A 25,013-nucleotide genomic window follows, 5' to 3' on the forward strand; every position below is an offset into this window, starting at 1 on the left:
TTTTATAAATATCACTTAAATATTTAAATTACTTAAAAATTAGTAAATATATAAAATTAAGCTATAATCATAATTAAATTAATATATAGTTAAATTTTTATTTATAATTATATTATTACGAGTAGATTCAATAACATTGGCATCACCTTTCAGCAAAATTCATTCCAACAACCTACTTGGCGGGTGCCATTTTTATGGTGAGATGTGTGGTTTTAGATCAAATTGGTAGGGGTTAGAATGCAGTGTTTTGTTAGCAAAAAATCCCAATTCGGTTCGATAATCACTTACTTTTCCACTCCCAAACTTAGCCGACTTGATGCAACCTCCACTGCCTTTTGGCGGGATTCCGTGTAACGATTAACGAATAAAAAGAGTCGCTACATTATATATTTATATTCCATTCGTGTCCCCATTGCGAAAAGCTTGCTTTCCCTTCTCACGACATATTCATCTTTCATCTACCCACTGAAATTCTGAAGCTCGAATTACCTGAGTTGCCCTGCACCAAACGTCCACCAGGCTGAAATAACGAACGGCTCTCAATCTCCATCAATCGTTGTGTATCCGGAGGGAAGATCCTGAATTTTGGAGATGCAACAGGGAGATTTCAGCAGCGCTCCTTATTACCACCAATACCATCAACCTCATCTTCAAAACCTTAGCCCTAACCCTAACGATCTCCAGCCTAATTCCCTAAATCCGACCTGTGCTTCTGCTCCCCCTTTCTCTGCCAATTGTTCTGCGCCAGATTACTCAGGCTTTTCATCTGGGTATCCTCCGTATTCACAGAATCCCGAACCTGTCCCCGACATCCCCCCTTCTGCTCCTTCTTACGCACAAAACCCTAGCTTCCAATCATTTGCTCCCTTTTCTGAATCTTCTACCTTCCCATCTTTTCCTCATACGCAAGAGCCACAGGCGTCACTCACACCTCCGATCCAGCAACCGGCTTATTATCCGCCATACGATCAGCATCAGACGCCTTCAAATTATACTCCTTCCCCTTCAATTCCTCCTAATCCTAATCCCAATCTCAGTTCATCATTCCCTGCGCCCTATTCATATGGTCAAATTGGTTCTTCGGTGCCACCCCCACCGCCCGTATATGGAAATCTTTACGAGAGTAGCGTGAAATTCGATCATGGGGGAGGTTACCTCGATGATAATTCTGGTAGATATGGAGGTGCAGGCGTATACGGCCGAAACCATTCCGATTTGGGGACAGATTTCTACGAGAATAGAACGGAGCCTCGTTATGATCGGGATGGGCTTCGTGACGATGGCCTTGGAAACGGTGTTTATGCCTATAATGGGGGAAAGGTCGAGCCATACAGTGCTCGAGGCACTGCCTCCAAGTCGTCTATGTTGTTGGCTTTCGATGATTATGGTAGGTCGATCAACTTCTCATCTGGGAAGGAACAGGCGGTTTCTACTAAGATTGTGAGAGCTGTTCCAAAGGCGGAGACGCAGCAAGACGTGAAGAATGGCGTTCTGAAATTCAGGGTCAAGCTTTTGCCAGAAGGTGGAAGTCTGGGCACCACGGATGTTCTTTGCCAGGTTCGTAGCTATTTCCTCATTGCTGCTTAAATGTATCCATTTGACACGTGCAAATACTGCAGTCTGGGGAATTAGAATAGATGATTCTTAATCAAGTCAGTTAGTCAGTTAACGTAACCTTCATATATGATTTACATTTAGAATTTCAGATTACTCAGTTTTGTTTATTCAGATAGCTTAAATGCTTGTTTTATGTTTTCGTTTCCCTTTATGTTGCCCTTGGCATGACTTTTAGATGCTGAATTTGTGGTATCCTCAGACGTAACAACTATTGATCTCACATTCCTCAATGCGAGAGAAATTAGGAAGAAAATGTTACAATAACTCAACTACACTCTCAGTCAATTCTTGAATTGTTGGATGCAATGAAGGTTGATTTTGAGCAATATTAAAAGAAGGAACATGTTACAGAAACTTAACCTCAATTGCTTTTCATTTAGCTTTCTTTTCAATGCTGTATGCATTTCTAATCATAGTTGTCAAGGTGACTAGGCAATTCTTGGGGACAGTGGGATGCCTAGACCGGCGCTAGGCAATACTTGGACAATGAGAATTTTTTAAAATAAAGAACTACATTTTCTCTTGGTCCCTATTTTTGTATTACATTCAACATGCATATTAATTCAAAATAACAATTCTCTTTATTAAGAACAATAAATTTCCTCTCAAAAACATGGAAAACCATTATACCTAAAAGATAAATGTATTTTAAATATATCAATTTGAATATTTTTAAACAATACTAATATAATAAGTATTTATTGGAGCAATTTCATTTAAATTAGCAACTATAGACGGCTATAATTTTATACGATAAAACTTTAAAATGGAAAGTAACAGCAGTGCGGGGAGAGAGAGAGAGTATACTTCTATTCTTTCTTTCTTTTTCTTCTCAAAATTCAACCCTCTACTCTTTTAAATTTCAAAAGTACAGCTTTAAAACAATGTATATGTATGTATGATGTATGTATGTATTTGATATGCTTTTAAATACCACTAGACATTTTTTCTTTTTCTTTTTTTTTTTTTTTTTAAAGCATTCACTTACTATTGTTATATTCTAGTTTTTTTTTGTATGTTTTAAAATTGCATCTCTCCTCTCATTACACTCCCCAGATCCAAATCATCCATGTACCCTGTCATATCTTTATCTCTTTCCCTAGATGACTATTTACACCCCTGTACAAATTCTTGCCCTCTATTTGGAATTTTTCTAAACCACTCCACCTATGTTTTCATAGAGTTGCCTGTTGTTCTTTTCATCTAATCCTTCATAATGTATCCATTATACAAGCATTGATTACAATTAAAAACTTCATCTCCTAAAAAGCATGTTCTATGATTCTATCTGATCCTTACCCATTTTTTGCCACATGGATTATGATGCAGAATTGCTTCTAGGAACTTACAGCACTTATATTTACATCTTATAGTAAATCTAGTCTTAGGGGCTATTTGACAACAAGGAAGTGGCTGAATTGAATGACTTATTGTCTATTGCAATAATTTCCTTGTATATTCCTACCGAAGGATTAATAATACCAATCACTTCCTCAACCTATCCATTGTACAACAGCATGACCTTGTTGGCCATAATACCCAATTAGTTTCTGTGGTGCCACTGTAGGGATCAGAGTGAAAAGGGTTTCTAGTTTATTTTATTTTTTTCAAAATTTCTCCTTCAATGATATCAACATTTGACCTGTCTTTCTTTTGATCCAATAACCTGTGGTTCACTTTAACCTATCTATGGATCAAAATGAAATTGTGGTCTGTTGAATGCTTATTGGAGTAATATAATGATTTTATATTTTGGGTCAAAGTTTAAAATGTTGCCAAGCTTCAGTGATTTCTTCCTCGAACAATGGGATCAACTATTTATCCATGTAATTGTCTAACATAACCTCTGATTTGTCTGTTTCATCACTCACCAATGTTTGAATGACAGGGAAGTCTGTGAAGTTAAATTTGTTTCTTGGAGGCATGGAGTAATTATTATAGTGTTATTGCTTATAGAAGATATTTTTTCTGGTTCAGCCCCAAAGTTTTGGTTTCTTGTAATCTATTAGTATCATCTCACATATTAATGTATTTCATTTATCCCTTCTTTGTGACCTTGTATAATAAACTCTTACTTTCAAAGAATGTTTGGTTTATTATTTTCTTATCAGTGATTTATCAAAAAAACATTTCTTTTCAGATTGGTTTGGATGGTATTCATATGCTTGACCCAAGTTCAAGTCGGACATTGAGGATATACCCACTTGAGACAGTGACAAGATGGGAGGTAAGTCAGATGCATTATACACCTTGAACATTATAGTTAGTTATTATGAACAATGTTATCAGGTATGGCAAGGACATAGCTGGTAGGGTTGCATGTTGGGTACATGACTTAAAGAATTTTAGAACATTAGGCTTGGGCCGCCCAGATTAACAAATGTTACCCCTTGCCCGCCCAAGTTGTAGCCCTAATGGCTGGAAACTGTTGAATATGGAAATTAAACTAGAAATTGAAGCATATGACATGATATGACACCCTTGTATTGGTATACGGGTATGGAAATTTATGTTTCTTGCTAACTTACTGACGAGAAGTTAGGAGGTTGCATTCTTGTGGTCAAACTTTTTGGTTATATGTTTCTGAATGCCTTTCTGATTCTGTCGTTTTCTTTCTGAATTGTTCTGAAATTTATTTCTTCTGATTTAGGTTATCGATTCGTCTATTTTTACTTTTTGGTCCAAAAGCTCAGTTGACATTGAACCAAGACGCATAAGGCTACAATCAAACAGCTACACGACCAATACCATTCTTGACAATGTGACAGCTGCAACTGTTCAGGTAGGAAGTCCAAACTATAAATATTTTCTTTTGTTGAATGCAATGGTTCTTCCTGTCTCTTCTGGATAGTTCTCAATAGTATTTCTGTTTTTCTATATCTGACAATATATACATATGTATTTATTTAACAATGAGTGAAGGTTTTTTTAATGATAATAATATAAAAGAAAGAAACAATAGGATCTTTCAAGGAGCTGAAAGATCTAAGGAGAAAGATTGCATAACTATCAATGTCATACATTGTCTCAAATCTTCTCCTTTATTCAAAGACTATTCAGCTGAGGACTTGTTTAGAGGATGGAACATTGTGGCAAGTTGTTCTGTAGAGAGACTGGGCAAATGGGCCCTAGTACTTATTATACTTTTTGACCAGTAGTACTTATTTATACTTTATGTGGTGTTCTCTTTATATTTTGTGTTAATGGGCCTGTTAACTTGTTTTTGTTTCTTTCAAGTGTTTTATGTGCTGGCCGCCCACTTAAAGGGAGAGATGTAATTAGTCTTTTTAAGTGAGACTAAATAAAGGATGAGGTAGAGAGGAGGGAATCCATTGAACTCTCTTCTCCTTCTCTTCTTCTTCTTCTTCTTCTTCTTCTCCATCTTCTTCTTCCTTCTGCTGTAATCTCTTCTCTGTTCTTTTACTGCTGTAATCAGATTTATCATATTTGAAGGACTGACTTACATCTTGGTATCGGAGCAATTTCTTCCTTTTCTTTTTTTTTTTTTTTTTTTTTCCTTTTTTCCCATACACCCCTTGATTAGAAGAGTGTATGGAGAGATAAGCTTCTGATCAATCAGAGGACTGTTTGCCTAGTTGGTAGTGGGTTTGAAGAACTAGAGTTTGGCCGAAGAGTGCCAAGTAGTGAAGCTGTTATCTTTTTGATCAAAACCCTAGCTGACTAGATAGATTTTAGGTTACAGGATAAGGAGAAGGATTGGGTGTGGTGCTCAGGGCTTGGGAGGTGTCTTTTGATTCCTAGAAGGGGGCGGTTGAGGGTTTGAAGAAGATTGGGAAGCTCTACTAGGAGCAACTATCTCTTCTCTCTTTCTCCCATTGAGCCGGGTGTAGTGAAACCCTAGTTCTTGAACCTTTTGGTAATGGGCTCGCCTAAGATAGGCCTATAAAGATTGAAAAACTCATTTTTTGATTTTCGTTTTGGAGCAATCTAGAAGTGAAATTTTGCAGATTCTGGTATCTGGGGTTAGTCCAACAAATTCCTTTTTGAGTGGAGTGGCTACAATTAAACTAGATCGAACAATTATCTAGCCTGGGCATAGTCTATACGGATTTATGTTTGTAGTAGAGGTAAACTGGGGTATCTCACAGGTAGTAAGAAGAAACCTACAAAGACAGACTCTACGTATGAAAAATGGATGCAGGAGAACTACACAATGATTGGATGGTTAGTCAACTCTATGCAACCTCACATAAGCCACCATTACCTCTGGATGACAAGCTAAGGAGATTTGGGATAGTGTCACTGAAACATATTCACAGAAGTTAAATGTTGTAAGAGCCTATAAGCTGAAGAGTGATGTGAACAATCTGAAACAGGGGAAGAGTGTAGCGGTTTACTACTCAATGTTGAAGTCATTGTGGCAGGAGAATGATGTTATGGAGACTGTTGTATGGGAGAGCACCAAGGATGCAAAGACATTTAGAAAATTGGTAGTACAAAATAGGGTGTTTTGAGTTTCTTACATGACTCAACCATGAGTTTGACATTACTAGGTAGAATATTCTGGCCAGAGGTGAAGTCACCCTTGCTCAAGCATACTCTATAGTGAACAGTGAAAATAGTAGGAAGTAAGTATAGCTACAGGGACCACTTTTAGAACACTTTGCAAATGCTGGGATAAAGCCGAAAGGGTCGATTGAGAAGAAGGAAATGATATGTGAATATTGCAAGAAACCGAAGCATACTAAGGACACTTGTTGGAAATTCCATTTAGAACTTCTCCCGGACAGGTTTCAAAACAATAGTAACAACAGTTTCAAAAAGAGTGGTTAGATAGGGAAACCTAAAAATGCAAATGTTGCTACAGTGCCTGTAGGCAAAAATAGAGAAAGTGAAGAAAAATCGGTTATGGAGCAACTGACTGAGTAAAGACAGAGTTTTAAAGGTATGGGAGGTTACTTAATCACTTGGGGACCACTGTTGCAACATCTAACCCTTTAGGCAACACCTCTTCATCCACATTTTCTCACTCAGGTACTTGTGCTTCTGCGAATCATGCTACTGTTTTAGGTAATCATAAAATCCCTTGGATTATTGATTTTGGTGCATCGGATCTTATGACCAGTATACTTAACCTCTTTTGTTCATATCAGCTCCTCTCAGGTAGAGAGAAGATATCCCTTGTAGATGGGTTTCTTGCTTCCATCTCTAGCAAAGGAGATATCAAAGCCTTTGGCACTCTTGTTTAATCCTCTGTTCTCCATGTCCCCAAACTTCATACCAACCTGTTATTTGTTAGTAGCTTGACTAAGTCCATGAATTGTAGCATAACCTTTTTTCCTACTCATTGTATTTTTCAGGACCTGAAGTCGCAGAGGATGGTTGGGGTGGCCATGAGGCGAATGGAATATACTTGCTAGACACACCTGGTAGAATTCTTGGACCACCTAATGGAATTGCTTTGGAGTCTGTTTTGTCAGAGTCTATTGATCGAGTCATGTTATGCCATTTACGTTTTGGTCATTTATCTTTTTCTGCTTTGAGTCATTTGTTTACCGACATGTTTAAGGGAATCTCTCTATCGAGTCTTCATTGTGAGTCATGTGAACTTGCGAAGCATTGTAGACAATCTTATCCAACGAGTAATAAAAGATCTATTTTTGCTTTCCATATTGTGCATTCTGATGTGTGAGGGCCATATCATTTACCTATTATGGGAGTTACAAGTATTTTATCATCTTTATTGATGATTTCTCTCGCTATGCTTGGGTTTATCTCATGAGATCCCGAGATGAAGTACCACTTATTGTGGAAAAGTTTCATGAACTCATTCTTACCTCGGATCAAAATTTTCTGATTTAATAATGTTAAGGAATATTTTGAGAAGAACCTTTCATTCTACTTTGATGCCCTTGGGGATATCCATCAGAGTTTTTGTTTCTACACTCCATAATAGAATGGAGTGGCGGAAAGGAAGAACCACCATGTGGTTGAGGTTGCTAGAAGCCTCCTTTTTGCATCTCATGTTCCTACTAAATTTTTGGGGGATGTTGTCTTTACATCTACATATTTAATTAATTGTATGCCTTCCTGGGTTTTGGGTTTCAAAACCCCTTTTAGTCGTCTCTTCTCGAATGATGATCTCTTCTCTCTTCCTCTTCGAGTTTTTGAGTGCACCTGTTATGTGCATGTTCAGAACCATTAGAGACACAAATTTGTGCCTAAAGCACATAAGTGTGTCTTCCTAGGATATGCCTCCGTACACAAGGGATATTGTTGTTTTGATCCGGTTCATGGCACCCGCTTTGTCTCCAGGGATGTCACATCTGTTGAGTCTATTCCTTTCTTTGGTACTTATCCTAAGGGGGAGCATTATGAGGAGCCGCTTGTTATGTCCTTGACTATTTATCTTCCAGTTCCTATTGAGTCTTCTGTGGAGTCATCTACTTCTGTTGCACCTCCCACTGTGTCAACTTCACATGTTCCTGCTCCCCCTCCTGATGCTCATCCTCCCACGTTTCCTTCACATCCTATTGTCCAAAGGTGGTACCAAAGACAAAGACTCAGGTATGGGCAAGTTGTTTCCACTCCTTCAACAGTCTCCTACACCTCCCATCACTATTGAGGTCATATGTCAGCTTTCTTTTGACCCATTTGCTACCTTTCCAGACCTTGACCTTCCTACTGCCTTTCGCTAAGGCAAACGAAAGTGTACAACACATTGTATCTCCAAACACCTATCCTACAACATTCTTTCCCCAACCTATTATTCTTTTCTTGCCTCCGTTTCTACTCATGTAATTCACAGGTTCGTACCAGAAGCCTTATCCAAACTAGAATGGAGGGATGCTATGATGACTAAGCTAGATGCTTTGCATAAGAACTATACCTTGAGATATTGTTGACCTGCCTGAGGGGAAGGAACCAGTTGGTTGTAAATGGGTGTTCACTATCAAGTATCATTCTGATAGTACTATTGGAGGTTTAAGGCTCGATTGGTTGCTAAAGGCTACACTCAGATGTATGGTATTGATTATCTTGAGACCTTTGCTCTTATGGCTAAAATGACTTCAGTTTGAGTTCTGCTATCTCTAGCTTCTACTTTTGATTGGCCCCTTCATGAATTTGATGTTAAAAATGCTTTTTTGAATGGTGACCTACATGAAGAAGTCTATGTCCTTACCTCTAAGAGTGTATGGGAAGGAAATGGAAGGGAAGGTGTGTAAATTGAAGAAGTGTCTTTATGGTCTCAAATAGTTTCCTAGAGCTTGGTTTGAGAAATTCAGAGTTGCCCTTGTTTCTTTTGGTTACACAGACTCAATCTGACCATACTTTATTTGTGAAGAGAAGTAGTTCCTTGGTGACCTTTTTGATTGTTTATGTTGATGATGTTGTTACTAGTAATGGCACCCAAGATACTAGTAATGGCACCCAAGAAGTGGTTAAGCTCAAAAGGTTTCTTAACATTGAGTTTGAGATAAAAGATTTTGGGGGATCTCTAATATTTCTTGAAAATCGAAGTGGCTAGATCTAAAGATGGTATATTCATTTCTTAATGCAAGTATGTGCTTGATCTTCTTGCAGAGGCTAGCAAGCTTGATGTTAAATTGGCCTCCACCCCTAGACTTAAATGACAAGCTTTCTGCTACTTATGGTGAAATGTTGTTTGATAAGGGAGTGTTCCAGAGACTGCTTGGGAAGTTGCTATTTCTCTGTATGATTCGGCTAGTTATCTCCATGCAATGAGTGTCATTAGTCAGTTTATGCATTCTCCTAGAGATACACATTTAATAGCTGTAGAAAGAATTTTATGTTACTTGAAAGGCTCTCTAGGGAAAGGTATCCTGTTTGCCAATCATGGACACATGAAGTTGGAAGCATACACTGATGTTGATTGGGCCGGATGTATTAATGGTAGGAGTCCACCTCAGGACATTGTGCTTTGGTAGTAGGGAACATTGTCTCATGGAGGAGTAAGAAGTAGTCTGTAGTAGCCAGATCTTTAGCTGAAGCAGAATACAGGGCAATGGCACATGGAATGCCAGAATTATTGTGGTTGAGATCACTGTTGGGAGAGTTGGGTATTGAATGTGAGATGCCGATCATTCTCTATTGTGACAATCAGGCAGCTATCAACATTGCACATAATCCCGTCTAGCATGACGAAACTAAGCACATAGAGGTCGATAGACACTTTATATGGGAGAGAGTTGCTTCAAGGGAAGTTTGCATTGCCATTCATTGCTCTAGAGGAGTAGTTGGCTGATGTCTTGACCAAAGGTATTCCAAAAGGAGAATTGACTCACTATATAAGCAAGTTGGGCATGATTGACATCTATGCTTAGCTTGAGGGGGAGTGTAGAGAGACTGGGCTGAATGGGCCCTAGTACTTATTTATACTTTATGTATGTAGTGTTCTATTTATATTTTGTGTTAATGGGCCTTTTCATTATGGGGCTGTTAACTTGTTTTTGTTTCTTTTAAGTGTTTTATGTGCTGGTGGCCCACTTAAAGGGCAGGGATGTAATTAGTCTTTTTTAAAGTGAGATTAAATAAAAGATTAAGGTAGAGAGGAGGGAATCCATCGAACTTTCTTCTCCTTCTCTTCTTCTTCTTCTTCTTCTTCTTCTTCTTCCTTCTGCTGTAATATCTTTTCTCTGTTCTTTTACTGCTGTAATCAGATTTAGTTATCAGATCTGAAGGACTGATTTACATCTTCTTCATTGAAGTCTGTGATAAAGGAACAATGGATCCCTCCTGCACAACAATGGGTGAAGCTGAACTTTGATGGAAGCTCTTTAGGCAACTTGAGTCCCTATGGAGTGGGAGGAGCTTTCGGAGATAGGGAGGGCAGATTGATTGCACTTTATTCTGGTCCAATAGGTGTTGGAGACTCTTTGAGAGCAGAGATTTTGGCCTTGCTCCAAGGCTTATGGTTGGCTAAGCAATGGGGCCTATACCAGATTGAGGCAGAAGGGGACTCTAAATTATTAATTGGGTGGATTTAGTCACACAATTTGGGGGTCTAGGTACATCATCAACTCATGAGGGAAGTAACTTGCTTAGCAAGGGAGGTGGCGTACGGTTCAGGTGGACAAGGAGATCAGAAAATGGATTAGCCGATGCCTTGGCTAAGCAAGGAACTTTTAGGGTGAACTTAGTTTGGGCTGTTCTGTAATTTGAAAACATTCTTCTAAGGGTCAACACCCTTATCTTGGGTCGTGACAATGTATTTTATTAAATATCTAATGAAAGTTACCGTTTCTGATATAAAATGATAATAATATAAAAGCATAGGTGCTGTTTGGCGCGTCTTTTTGCGCGGTCTTTCGGTTGTTTCTAGGAAGACCGAAAATCGGTCTATTCCCGTTTGGCACACGGAAGATCTAGCCGCCAAAAGATGCGGTGCCGAAAAAATGCGAGAAGCCCATTTCAGGCTGATTTCGGGAAGCTTCAAATGAAGCTTTTCGCGTCTTTCGCGCTTTAATCTTGCGCGGAAAGACCTGAAAAGACGCACGGAAAAATGCACACTTGCCAAACGATCTTTGGGCTGCCCAGATCTTATGTCAAAAGCCCAATGCGTCTATTAACTATCAGAGCTACAAGAAGATCTTCTCAAAAAGATTTGCCAAACGGGCCCATAATCATCAGCCGTCACAAATCGAGATTTTATCTTGGAGTTTGACTTGACAAGATGAAAACATGGACTAGCAGACACATCTATAGAGAAGTAATTAATATTAATATAGTCCATTTATTTTGCATTCTAATATTGCGTACCTATAGGAAACAGTCTAGAAGTTTATTATTTTTATTTAAGTAGCATTCTTTATGAAACATGATGTTCATCACCTATTAGGTATTGTGAAATAAGCAAGGAGGAAAAGGGAAGCGGTAGCTAGAAATTTCCTCATGAATCTATGGATTGATGTAATAATGCGTGTTCAATGTGGACATCAACAGTTCAACCATTAAAGAGAGTCCATGCAATGCTGTCAGCCACCCAAGTTGGAGGCAACAATTTGTAAGTGTTGTGGTAAGGCGACGAAGGTTGGTCAAGTCTCTGAAGGTTTGGAGAGGACGACAAGAAAGATAGAGCACGAGGAGGAATACTAGTTGTAGAGGACGGTGAGAGAAGAGCAAAGAAGGGATGATAAGAGAGAGGTCCCCTAAGAAACTCTAGGGTCAGAGTTATATGGTTGTCCCTTTGGGGGGAGAGTTGTTCCCCCTTTTATAAAGAGAAGCATAAGGCTATAAGGAGAAGGATCTAAAAGGAGACCTTTCCTATTAGGAAAAGGGGTCTTTATCTTTACATCAATTATTAACGGAGCACCAATGGGGTTTCGCCACGTGTCTAGCGAGATCCTTAAAGGACACGGTTTCCTTTCTCCTAAGGATTCTCATGTGGTACATGTAGGCTACATCCCCTTATAGGTTCCTCTGTTGACACATGTCGAGGATAAGATCTTGATTTGGCTAACGTGTTCGAGTATTTCATTAGTTATCCTCAAAACGCCTTGTCATAGCTCACTGTGACTGGAAGGAATGCTGATCTCTCGTAGGCGGGTGTTGCTGGCCTTAGGATCATTCTACCATTCATTAAAGTTATGGACTATCGTTTTGTGTCCATCGCAAGGTGTTAGTTGTGTATCGGGTTTGTCTTAGACTGACAATGTTATTTTATGTCCATTGCAAGCCTTGGGTGATGCTCATTGTTCATCACAGGTCCCAAGAGGTGTTTTATGGTCATCGTGGGTCTTGGATAGCCCTTTGTGCTTATCGCAAATCCTGGAAGGCGTTTCATGCCCATTAGAGGTGTCAATTGGACTGGATTTGGTCCAATCCGATCCTGTCCAATGTGAGTCCACTTACAAATGGACTGGACCCAATCCAGTCCAAATCCAATACTAACCAAATCCAATCCAATCCATTAGGCTTCGTTTGGTTTGTGTGAAGATTTGGGTGGGATGGGAAAAAATGGGATATGATGGGATGGGAAAGTGTAAAAATTTAAGTTTCCATTTTTTGGTTTTATTGGGATGGGATGGGATGGGAAAATGTAAAAAGGGGGAGAAGTTTATGAAGGAATCCATTATTCACCCTCGTCCTCCTCTTGACCGAACAAAGTGGCAACTAGGAAGAGAAGTGGCGGATCTGAACCCATCTCCGGCCTCCCTCCCCCGCTCTCTCTCCTTGATCTTCTTCTCTCTTCTCCTTCTTCTTCCCCTCTTCCCCCATTTTCTCTCGCTCCGTTTCGTCACTGCTGTTGCAAGTTGCAGCGGCGGTAGATCTGCGCATCCCCTCTTTAATCTCTCTCTCTCTCTCTCTCTCTCTCTCCTTCTTCTTTTGCTTCTTTTTCTTCTTCGTTTTTCATCTCCACTACTCTGTCACCACAGAACCAGAAATGATGAGAGCGGCGGTGGCGTACCAGTGGATTCCTTCGTAAGTTTCCATTCAGTGTCGACTTCTTCTATCCGAACAGGGAAGCTGCTTTGGATTTTGGCTATTGCGAGGGATTTTTTCTATTGTGTTGATTCCCCTACGTTGGCGGTGGCATTTGTGTCGGACACCTGTGCTGGTGCCGCTGAATAGGATTGTGTTGCTGGATTTCTCTGTTAATGTGCGTGGGACCTTCGACATGGTCTACGGGAGGGAGGGAGGAGGGAGATGGAAACTCGAGTTTTCTCACCGAGGTCGCACTGTTTTGGTGCGACCCCGAATCCGCGATTTTGGGATCTCGCATCCCACTTTTTTCTCATCCCATCCCCTTCTTTCCCTCAAAACAAATATGAGAAAAGGGAATATTTTTGGAATATTCCCTTTTTCTCATTCCCATCCCACAAACCAAATGGAGCCTTAAAATGTAAATGGACCGGATTGGATCCAATCCAAACCGATTGAAATATCAAAAATTATATAAAAAATAGAACCTATAAAAAATTACAGAAGTATATTAAAATGAAGAAAATCTGAAAGTTACAAAAATATGCCTTTTTGGCATTGAAAAAGCACTTTTGTAAAGGTGCTTCCATAAAAGTATTTTGATAAAAGTACTTTCATAAAAGTGCTTTTGTATAAGTACTTTTATAAAAGTACTTGTTTTTATTAAAATTCTTTCGTAAAAATGCTTTTATAAAACTGTTTCTGTAAAAGTGCTTTTATAAAAGGACTTTTGTAAAAGTGCTTTAGTAAAAGTATTTTTGTAAGTGTTTACGTAAAAGTACTTTTCATAAAATTACTTTTATAAAAGTGTTTTTATAAAAATGTTTTCGTAAAAGCTTTCATATAGGTACTTTCATAAAAGTGATTTTATGCTGGCTTCAGTTTTGATTGGTGTCAAATTGGACAAGGATTTGGCCTCGTGATTGGATTATTGGAAAATTGGTTTAGGTCCAATTCAGACCAATAAGAATATGGGCCAATTTATTTTGGATTGGCCCAATCCAATAATTATAGTGGACCGTCCAAATCTGATTTGATAAGGTTTGGATCGGATTGGATCCAATCCAAAATTGGTCGATTGACACCCCTAATGCCCATCGCTCGTCCTAGGTGGCTGTGTACTCATCGCAAGTGTACGAGCTTTTCATCATTTCGATAGTGTTTTTGTACTGTTGCGGGGGTATCCCGATCGAGATTTCTCCATATGGTCTTCCTTCAGCATCTTTGTCATAATCCTGGTGATGGTAAACTACGTGTACTTACACAACCAAAGGATGCCAAATTAGTCTCTGTTTGTTTTGTTATTTTTTTTAATAATCAGCAAAAGATATGAACTTCCATTAAATGAAGAAAAGGTATTTCATCTATAAGTTAGGATGAAGATTACTACAATAGCAGAAGCTGACCACATAAGTTACAATTCAAATTGAAAGAGCAGATTTTATATTTGTCATCTCCTTATTTGGATCTGGCATTATCCAAACTAATTCACCTCTGAGCACTCCTTCCCTAGCAAGAGAATTCGCAGTGACATTGACAGATCTAGGAACCCAAGTCAATGAGCTATTGGTTTGAATTGGAAGCACTTTATATCCTCTTATTATGTGTTTAGTAGTCCATGGCCTGTCATCTCTTTCTGATAGCCTGCTAACTACCCCCTGTCATCTGTTCCCTGTTAGTCCCCTGTTTAGTAATTGTATCAGCAAGTTCCTGCTTTCTGTTTTCCTAAATAATGTATAATGTTTCTGTGTGGTATTTTGATATTTTTGTCTTCATGATTTTCTTTCATTGGTGTCTGCTTTGTTTATAAAACGTGTCTTTTTTTCTCTCATCTGATAATAGTTAATGCTAAACTCTTCTTTGGAATGTAGCTTAAGGAGATGGGTGGACAAAGCAAACCCTCTGAACCTGTGAAGTTTGCCGAACAGTATACTGAGAAAAAGAAAGGTTTTGCTGATTGGATGAACTTGATAAAGCCTGGCAATGAGGAAAAAGATCATTGGGTAAGATTGCAAAGTTATTGTGCCTAAAACATTCTCTTGGTTATTAGATTCTCTTGTTTAAAAATCTAATCTTCTTGCATTGAATTTTGTTCACAATTTCACAGAAGTTGTTGGTTGTTTATAGCTTTCTTTATCAACTAAGAATGTTTATCTGTCTTTTCTTTCATAATGTCTTGTTGTATACATTTGGAAGTACTACAATGTTGTATATGTATTATGCACAAATAAGGTGGTTTGTGAGAGAAACCATGCTTCCCACGTCATCCAACATTATACAATATACATACATGAAGAGCACATTTTTTTTTTTAACAATGGATATGGCATTGGCCAGAGTGGATGGCAAAACAGGATATAGTGGGGATATGGCTTAGATTATGATGATAATTATTATACATAAAGAACACATTTTTCATGTTTGTATACCTGCCATCTTTTTAATTTCTTTGAAGTTGGCTTTCCAATTAATTTCTTTTCATAGTTTCAAAAGCTTTAGAGTTGGGATTTCCTATGATGCTGCCATCTGTGTTTTAAATGTAAGGTACATGCATGGGGAAAACCCTTGTATTCCATGAGCTTCTTTAATTGATCCCAGATTCTTGTCAGAATGTTTAAACTTGGGTAATCATGTATTTAGTTTTTGAGTCAGATCACAAATATTTGGAACATATCTTTCTTGAGTTGACTTAATCATATTTCTATTTTGGTATGTTTAATTAGTTTTCTTTAAAGTAAACTTTATTGCAGTGTTTTAAAAGGCGTGGGAGGCGTACGCCTGGAGGTGCGTCTCTAGGCGAGGTGCCCCCAAAATGCCCTGAGGCATAGGCCAGAGGTGTTGACACCTCTGAGGTGTACACCTCATACGCTTTTTTCATGAGACGTGCTAGAGGTGTATGCCTCATGCACACTTCATATAAAAAGTCAAAACGAAAAGAAAGAAAAAAGAAAAAAGAAAGGAAAGAAAAGGAAAGGAAAAGAAAAAGAAAGAAAGAGAAGAAAAAAAAAAGAAAAAGAAAGAAAAGAAAAGGAAAGGGAAGGGAAGAAAAGATAAGGAAAAAGAAAGCAGGTGGGCCGGCTGGGGGGGGCAAAGCTCCCTTTCAACTAGTGCTATGCATCTTCATTCTTCTTAATATAGAAGATTTTTATTACAAATAAAGGAAAAATGAGATCCTCCTTCCTCTTCTTCCTCCTCATTCCACTCCTCTTAAGGAGGCTTATGCCTCTTACATTGTGAAATACGCCTAACACCTCTAGGTAGTGGGCCTTGCATCACACCTGTCTTTTCAAACATTGCTTTATTATATGGAGCCACTGGCATGCAACATGATGTTATCTACCATACTTGTAACATTTTATTGGAAGAGAACTGTAAGCCCATCGACGTGGATGGGGGAAGCTTCCTAAATGGCTGACCAACTTCCCCATAATTTTTTTGGATCAGAAGAAAAGATTAATTTATTAGATTTCAAGAAAATTGTAACAGTACAAATGATGACAGGGATGTCATCCCTAGGAACTTATCAAATTACAGTTACAGAGAATTCTCAAAAATGTACATCAGATTACAATTAGCCAAAACAAGCCATCTCTATCAGCTCCTTGCTTTGCCAATACATCTGCCATTCCATTTGCAGACCTTCTTATCCACCCAAAAGTGGAATTGAATCTCTTTGCCAAGGTGTCGATCTCTCTAAAAGCATGTCTGTATTTCCATGGAGCGCTGATCTGATATTCTTGGACCAAGATATGACTAACTGAGAATCTCCTTCCGCTTCTAATTTCCTTACTCCAACTTGTACAGCAAGTCTTAATCCATGAAAGAGAGCCATCACTTCAGGACCAACTTCCTGATATTCTTTTGCAGAGAACTATAGGGCCCACATAGAATGCATTTTCCCTTATTCTTTTGCAGAGAACTATAGGGCCCACATAGAATGCATTTTCCCTTGGGTAAATTTTTGGGTCAATTCCCCAGGTAAGTGTTTCCCTTCTCCCAGCTGGGTAAACCATTTTCCCATGGGCTGGGGGTGGGGGGGAGCTACCTAAATGGTTGTGGGACTAAATCAATATAGCTGTTCTCTCTCAACCCCTCTCTCACCCGTGGCTGACTGAGACCTCTCCGGCGAATTTCATGGTGCAGGTGACATTTCTGGTGAGTTCTTCACCGAAAAAACTACAAGCCGGCTTAAAAATCATTACAAACCCACAAGAATATTTGGGCCTAATCATTTACTGGATGAGTGGAGCCCATTTTACCCATTAAACTGGTTTAAAAAAGTCCAAAATTATTAATTTTGGCCCAAGGGTAAAAGTGGTAACAGGGGAAAAATAACCAACTTACCTGGGAAAGTGGTAGGTGCAAAAGAACATGGGTAAGAGAAATTCTTACTTACCTGGGTAAATTGTTTGACAAAAGAACATTGGTAAATGCACTTCCCTGGGTAAATGCGTTTACCCAACTAAATATGTTCCTGGTGTTGTAATTTGTAAAAGTTTCCAGAATCTTCTATGGCACATCATCTTAGGTGGCCAGCTGTCATCCACTGTTTTTTTCCTATATTGCTCCTACAAATTGTTCTGAATTACTTGATAATCTGGGTTGGTCATTGGGCCCGTCTGTCTCTGGTGTCTGGTGCTTCACATGTCTATGCTTTTACAAGAACTAATGATTTCCATTAGCTTTCGGTATAAATTATAGATTGTTGTTGTTGATCATCATCATCATCATCATCATCAATAAGATGAGGATGGTTTGGTCATGTGTAAGGAAGATGAATGAGCTTTACTCATGAGTGACTTGATGGATGGGTTGCTCTTTCTGTTTTCTTTTCTTCTAAAGGGAGGGGGTGGGGGGCATGGATTCAAGTAGCGATAAAAAGATCTGAAACCCACTTTCATATCATAAGATGTGATCTGGATTCAGTGGAAATGATGGATAAGATTCCTGTACAGGATGATAATGATGCATTTAGGTGCTTACTGCTTGCAAAGCTAGTTGCCACTTCAGAAGTACGATAGAATGGTTATATATTAGTTGTTGAATTAAAGCTAAAGCTTTCTTTTCTCAGCATAGTAACCTAGCACTAGATCTGTTAGTTTTAACTGAATAACCCTTTGAGCTTGTTTTCTCCCTTGTCAAACAGGTTCCTGATGAAGCAGTTAGTAAGTGTACAGCTTGTAGGACAGATTTTGGAGCTTTTGTGCGGAGGGTATGAATCTATGCATTGATCGTCACTTTAATGTCTATTTATCATTAATTTCTTTGGAGCAATTTGGGGCTTCAAGGGGCACTTGTATTACTTTCCATATGCTAACCTTATTTCTTTATAATTTCAGCACCATTGCAGGAATTGTGGGGATATTTTCTGTGACAAGTGTACCCATGGAAGAATTGCTCTCACTGCAGATGAGCAAGCTCAGCCAGTACGAGTTTGTGACCAATGCATGGTATGCACTATCATTTATTGTCTACGCCTTCATTCTATCTATTATACCTCCCAATTTATGAGAAGAAGGTGGTCAAGTTTGTTTGGAAATCTGTTTGGGTGATTAGATGGTGGTACAGAATTTAAGCACATGTCACTGATATGCAGATTCAGAATCGACCATTTAGTATTTTCCAGATGGGAGATCTTCTGTCTCCTTGTCAATGTCATTGCACTGTCAAAGCCCCAATTTTATGCACTGTCCAAAATAATGTGATAAACCAGACGGAGATCATTAGTTTAAACAGTTTCTTTTGAAGCTGACCCCCTATAATTGGGATAAGGCTTAGATGATGATGAGAGTGTTGCTTTTGAACTTCAGGGAGATTTTAGCAACCAACCAACTTTTCGTTGTTGACCTTATTCTTTGATCTTATACCGAGAGATTACTGTTAACATTTATGTGTGGGTTGATTTGTTCTCTAACTTTGAAAACATGTTCTTAATTCTAAAATTTGAAGTGGACCACTCTCTTTGGGGGTTAAAGGTTTTAAAGCAAATATTTATGCATGGTATTGGGAACAGCTTTATGCTTGCAACTTTTAGCTTCATTTTACAAACAATCAAGTTTGACTTGCGATAGCTTGAAGAGAAAGTGGAAAACTTGACTTTAGTAATTATGATTTTGTTTCATGAATCTTCTGACTTTTTTATTAGCTACAGTGATCAAGAGTAATAATATGAATGACAACTGTAAAATCTCCCTCGTTGAAATGTTAATTGAATGCAGAAAAGCAAGTACAGATCATACATGCTGTCATTGATTTTAACTGCATGGCATAGGGAGTGCATAGTCTCATGGTTGAAACTGCTGGTTTGCTCCCTACACTTAGATCCTATGTTCTTACTCCCCTGGAAAATGAATCAGCAAGTCTGATTTAGAAATATACATGAATGAACTGTTCAACTTATAATCAGGCCACTCCAGCCTGATAGTATCCATGTTCTGCATCTATACTATATGCAGATCTGTTGAACAACCAAAAAGAATTTAATTGTTTAATATTCTGCTGCAGGCAGAAGTGACTCAAAGGCTAAGTAGTGCAAGAGAAGCTGCCAGCAAACCTGTTGGGTTGCATAGCCATGAGGATCTTGCCCGGAAGCTTCAGGTGACTGCAAGTTTGCAATTGGGTTGTTGATATATCATGCAAAATTTGTTTGTTTATTTCTGGTGCTGATGCCCACTGTTTTGCACTACTAACTAATCAACTACTGTTCCTCATTAAGTCTTAATTGATGATAAAAATCTCATTTTCTTTGTTACCCTTAGTTCATTAACACTGTGTTTAGTTTGAAGGAAAAGGTAGGGAAAGGAAGGGAAAGGTAAGGAAACCTATACAAGCTTTGTAAAGGTTCCCTTACCTTTCCCTACATTTTCCTTCAAACCAAACATAGCCTAAGGCTCAGTGAACAACAAATATTGTCTATTCATATTATGGTATTCATATGAAATTGGGCAATCTTACATGAGTCTGATCAGGCACTTGTACCATTATATTACATAGCAGTTTGTCATGTTAACTATGACTAGTCTTCTTAATCAACATATTTCTATTAAGCTACTTCGAAAATTCGAGAACTAAATTCTTTAAAGAAGCTCAATGGAATTTATATGTTATTTATTAGTAAATGGAATTTGTATTTGATGGACTTTCATTTGTTCATATTTTATATTTACAAATGTAAGTTTGTATTTGTCACTTTTGTGCTGTTTCTTTGAGATGCCTTTGTTATACTGTATTTTGTATCTAATAAAACTTGTTACCAAAAAGAAAGGACAAATGTGAAGAGTATTTTTGCATGTACACGGGTTATGGAGTGATATGTCTTCCATTTGTGGTTTAAATTCTTTATGGTGCCTAATCTAATGCTGGCATTATATATGAGAGGGGTTTCATAGATGGCTCTGATAGGCTTTTGCTACCTGCTACTTCACTATTGATGTTTCCATTTTTTGAGGTGTTTAAATCTACATCTTTCAACAAAACGTCCACCAGTGAATTTTTTATTATAAGGGTTGTTTTTATTCTAAGTAGAGCTATGTTGACCTGGGGTGTAGAACTGCAATGGTGGATATCAATCTAACGCTTGGCATTTTTTATGCATAAAGTGGTCTCTCTTAAACTGAAGTGTATAGGTTAATTCCATATGCAAATATTAAGAAAAATTATTATTATTATTAAGGGGCCCTTGCTTGGTGCATTGGTAAAATCTAGGTCTGACAAGTCGGAGATTGGCCACATTATGCGAAAAAGCCAAAGGTTAGGTCCTTATCCAGTCTACTCCTCCCAAGACACTAGATAGCTAGGAGTAACATTGGATACTGACCTTTTTATTGTCATCACCATTACTTTTGTTTTTTTTTTTTTCAGATGATAGTTGGTGGTTTAGATTTATAGACATTGGTGAATTACAGTTTGTATATCTAAAGAATTAGGAAATCATGGCTTGTTATTGTTTAAAAGAAACTGCCAGTGCTATATACAACTATCTGATTTGGCTCCTATTTCTAAGTATAGGAAGGAGCCTGCAATAGCCAAGTTGAGATTTTCTGCCAACAAAATGCCTTCCAACCCTCTAGCAACTTGATCTAACACCGCACATCTCACCATGAGACCGTGGCCCACCATAAAAGTGGGACCCACCATGTATAAGATTGTGGTGTATGGTTGTGTTGGTAGAGGGTTGGAACACGTTATGTGGGCAGGTGACCTGGACTCGTAATAGCTGTGCCATCTTTATTTATTTGTTCATATTTTGGGATATTCTTTTACTTGCCACTATTCTGAAAGGATCACAATCTTGCATGGTTGCTCCTGTCTCTTCTCTGGACTTCATCTTATCCTGAAATTGTCATTGATTTTATAAGTTCATGCCTTATGGATGACCTTTTTTTTTACAGGAGGAGATGGACAAAAATCGTAGGGTATCATCAGGTAACTAATGGTGAAAATTTTACTTCTAGTATAATGTTTTTTTTTGGGTGGTTATTCCTTCCATATTGGGGTTTGGGTTGTCATTGCTGTTTGCAATGTCTTCAACATTTGGGCTGTGAGCACTATTGATTGTTGAGTTGACTTAAAGGACTGCAGATAGATCTAATTGAATAGGTTATGCCTAGATCCAAATTTGACTCATTAATGTTTCGATTTTAATTAAATCCCATCCCTCTACCTCTAATTTAGATCAGAATTGGATTGGATTTAGATATTGATGAATACCATTAAGAAATTAAACTAAAAAATGATGAGAAAATTGTATATTAGTAAAATAGAATAAAAATAAATTTGTTCTACTTCTAGTATATCATGAATGAAATGGCTTAAAATAATTTATCTATCCAGGACTTTACTAATATATGGCTATTAATTTTAAGTAGATGTAAAAAGAAAGCCCTTAGCTCAGACCAGAGGGCTTTCTACTTCAGAAGTATGGCAACCTATCTTTTCGAGAAAGAGCATCCAGAGAGTGATTTTTTCACTTTAAAGTGGGAGTAGTTAACTCCACTCAAAAGAAGTACTCATTTAAGACGCATGTATGCCTATTAAAAAAAGGTAAATCCCTTAAACCTCCTGGAAAGGCCTTAAATCTCCCCTGAACTTTGACCTGCCCCTAAACTTCCCTTGACTTTTGGGGATAAAGGGACTTAGAGACCCCTTCACTTATTTTTACTAATATATGGATATTAATTTTAAGTAGATGTAAAAAGAAAGCCCTTAGCTCAGACCAGAGGGCTTTCTACTTCAGAAGTATGGCAACCTATCATTTTGAGAAAGAGCATCCAGAGTGATTTTTTTTCACTTAAAAGTGGGAGTAGTTAACTCCACTCAGAAGTACTCACTTAAGAAGCATTTATGCCTATTAAAAAAAAGGCAAATCCCTTAAACCTCCTGGAAAGGTCTTAAATCTCCCCTGAACTTTAACCTGTCCCTAAACTTCCCTTGACTTTTGGGGATAAAGGGACTTAGAGACCCCTTCACTTATTTTTAAGCAATGTTTTAAAACACGGAGGTGTGACACGAGGCGTTCCACTACTAGAGGTGTGAGGCGTAGTTCAGATCACAAGAGGCATAAGCCTCCTGAACACAAGGAGGCGTAAGGGGTTAGGAGGAAAAAGGAGGAAGGGGAGGAGGATGAAGAGGAAGGGGGGATCTTATTTTTTCTTTATTTTTAATAAAAATCTTTTATTATTATGAAGAATAAAGATGCATAACATTAGTTCAAAAGGGGGGGGGGGTCTTGTCTTTTTATATAAGATGTGCATGAGGCATATGCCTCTAGCACGTTTCATGAAAAAATGCATCAGGCATACGCCTCAGAGGTGTCAGCAGCTCTGGCATACGCCTCAGGGCGTTTTGGGAGCACTTGGAGGCGCGCCTCCAGGTGTATGCCTCTTTTAAAACACTGTTTTAAGTTCTCAGAGACATTAAATGTCTGTTATGCTCATACTAATTCCTCCAATCAAGTTAGTAGATTTTTCCCAATTCCAACTTATCCTTGAACTGTTAATACAAGTAAATATGTTTTAGTATTTTATTTTATTTTTTACCACGAAAAAACCCGTTTTGGGGTAAAGAGAGGTTTAAGGGTATTTCAGTCATCAAACACCTGATGATTTTACATAAGAGCAAATTTGGCATTATAATATGTTTAAATCCATGACATCAGCGGTTGCTGTTAGATTTCTGGCAGTAAAGTAACGAAAGGGGAGATTTATAAGTCCCTTAATAACAAAAGTCAGGAGGTTTAAGGGCAGGTCAAAGTTGAAGAGAGGTTAAGGCCTTTTCAAAAAACTCAAGGGTCTTATAAAAAATTCATTCTTTTAATGGAATAGGCCATAAATAACAAATTAAACCTGATTTAATTTACTAAATTAAATAAGAAACTCAAATCAAATTTACTACATAAGCATATGTTGTGAATATCAGACAGAATAACAAATAGTGTGGGACCCATTCTTCTAGATAAATGGGTCATTAATTAAAAATAAAACTTTATTTAATGCCTTAAATCAAATAAAAAAACCTATCTATAGAAACATCCTTAAAAATGAAATAAAAAACCCAACCTCAACTTACAATATTTAATGGGTGTCAAACAAATCGTTAATTACAAATAAAACCTTATTTAATCTCTCAAGTCAAATAAAAAAACCTATCTATAGCTCAAATTACAAAAATCCTTAAAAAAAAAATAAAAAACCTAACCTCAACTTACAATATAGAATGGGTGTCAAATAAAATAGCTCAAATTAGTGGATGGGATTGCGGTTGGATCCATATTTGATCCACTCATGGAATTAAATTTGGATTGCCTCAATAAGATTGGATTGTCAAATAAAATAGCTCAAGTCCTATTGAGCTAATTTCACGGGACATGTGCCGTATCTGGGTTGATTTGGGTCTTGATCCTCTTATATTGTCGATCAAAGGTCTAGCTATATGCCTTCTGCAAGTTTTTCACAATAGTTTGATGACAATTTGCATGCGGTTGAGCCTCAAAATTGGAAGAATAAGACACGTCTTTCTGGCCTTTGTTCAAATAATTTTACTCTGCAGGTTCAAAGTCAGATGGATCCGGGAAGCGGATGAGAGAAGTTGCCTGTCCCACTTGCACTGTCCATCTCCAGGTTTTGGAATTCTTGGCCTGTTTGCATTGTTCCTTCATTTTTTCTTTTTGAAATACGTGCACATGTGCAGGAATAAAGGTAACAAAACAAACTAAGTCTACTTGTTGCTGTTGTCTTTGTTCAGGTTCAGGTTCCAATCTCTGGTTCCGAGACCATAGAATGTGGAGTCTGCCAGCATCCATTTCTTGTGAGTGCTCATTGATCCCCGGTTTGAGCACCGTCACATCATGATCCCAGCGGCAGTTTGTTTTGTTGATACAAAAAAGTAATTTTTCTTCTTAATTCCCTCTGTTCTTCAGTATGGTTCTGCTGTCAATAAGCATCTAGATTCATGGAGTTTGTATATATGATCACCACCTGTTGATTCCGAATGCGTGTTGTCCAAATGGAATTCTTTAGTTCCCTTGTGTATCTGAATGTAATGCGAGAGCATCATACACCATGTTTTTTATAACAGTCAATCTGTTGGTATGCTGTTTGTGTTTATTTATACCCTGTCGCTCTGTCATGAAGCTCCTCTTTCTAGTTTTGATTCTAACAAAAACCTTCGTTGTAGTTAAAAAAAAAAAAAGTGAAGTGATAACATCGATGGAATACGTTTTACCCTTTGAGCTGTCCATTGGAGCTCCCGGGCCAGCATCGGAACATGAGAAATGGGCCGATCGGATTCATTCTTCTACAATAAAACCATCATCCAATAGAAGAATTTTATGGATTTCTGGTGTGGTGTGATGTCGCCATCCAAGTCTGGCACTCATCCGGTTATCAAGACGCCCTTCTTCTGGGTAGTTTCTCTTCGACGGGTGAATATGAATTTTCTCAAATCTCAACTCAAACGGAATTGGTTTCAGTGAATATTAATTGCATGAATTAGAG

General features: G+C 38.1%; 1 protein-coding gene across 1 annotated transcript; it reads left to right on the forward strand.

Moving 5' to 3' along the window:
- The first annotated feature begins 319 nt into the window (after positions 1 to 319).
- LOC148849303 (protein FREE1-like) lies at positions 320 to 24,627 on the forward strand. Its single transcript, XM_088949188.1, has 10 exons — positions 320 to 1,557; positions 3,758 to 3,844; positions 4,268 to 4,399; positions 14,892 to 15,023; positions 18,167 to 18,232; positions 18,360 to 18,470; positions 19,525 to 19,617; positions 21,411 to 21,444; positions 24,067 to 24,137; positions 24,262 to 24,627. The coding sequence occupies exons 1-10, from the start codon at positions 592 to 594 to the stop codon at positions 24,337 to 24,339; spliced, it is 1,770 nt and encodes a 589-aa protein (XP_088805314.1). The 5' UTR covers positions 320 to 591; the 3' UTR covers positions 24,340 to 24,627.
- The last annotated feature ends 386 nt before the right edge of the window (positions 24,628 to 25,013 follow it).

This window comes from Nelumbo lutea, chromosome 6, assembly GCF_056320005.1.
Source record: "Nelumbo lutea isolate HS-2025 chromosome 6, American lotus-T2T, whole genome shotgun sequence".
In the NCBI taxonomy this organism is placed as follows: Eukaryota; Viridiplantae; Streptophyta; class Magnoliopsida; order Proteales; family Nelumbonaceae; genus Nelumbo; species Nelumbo lutea.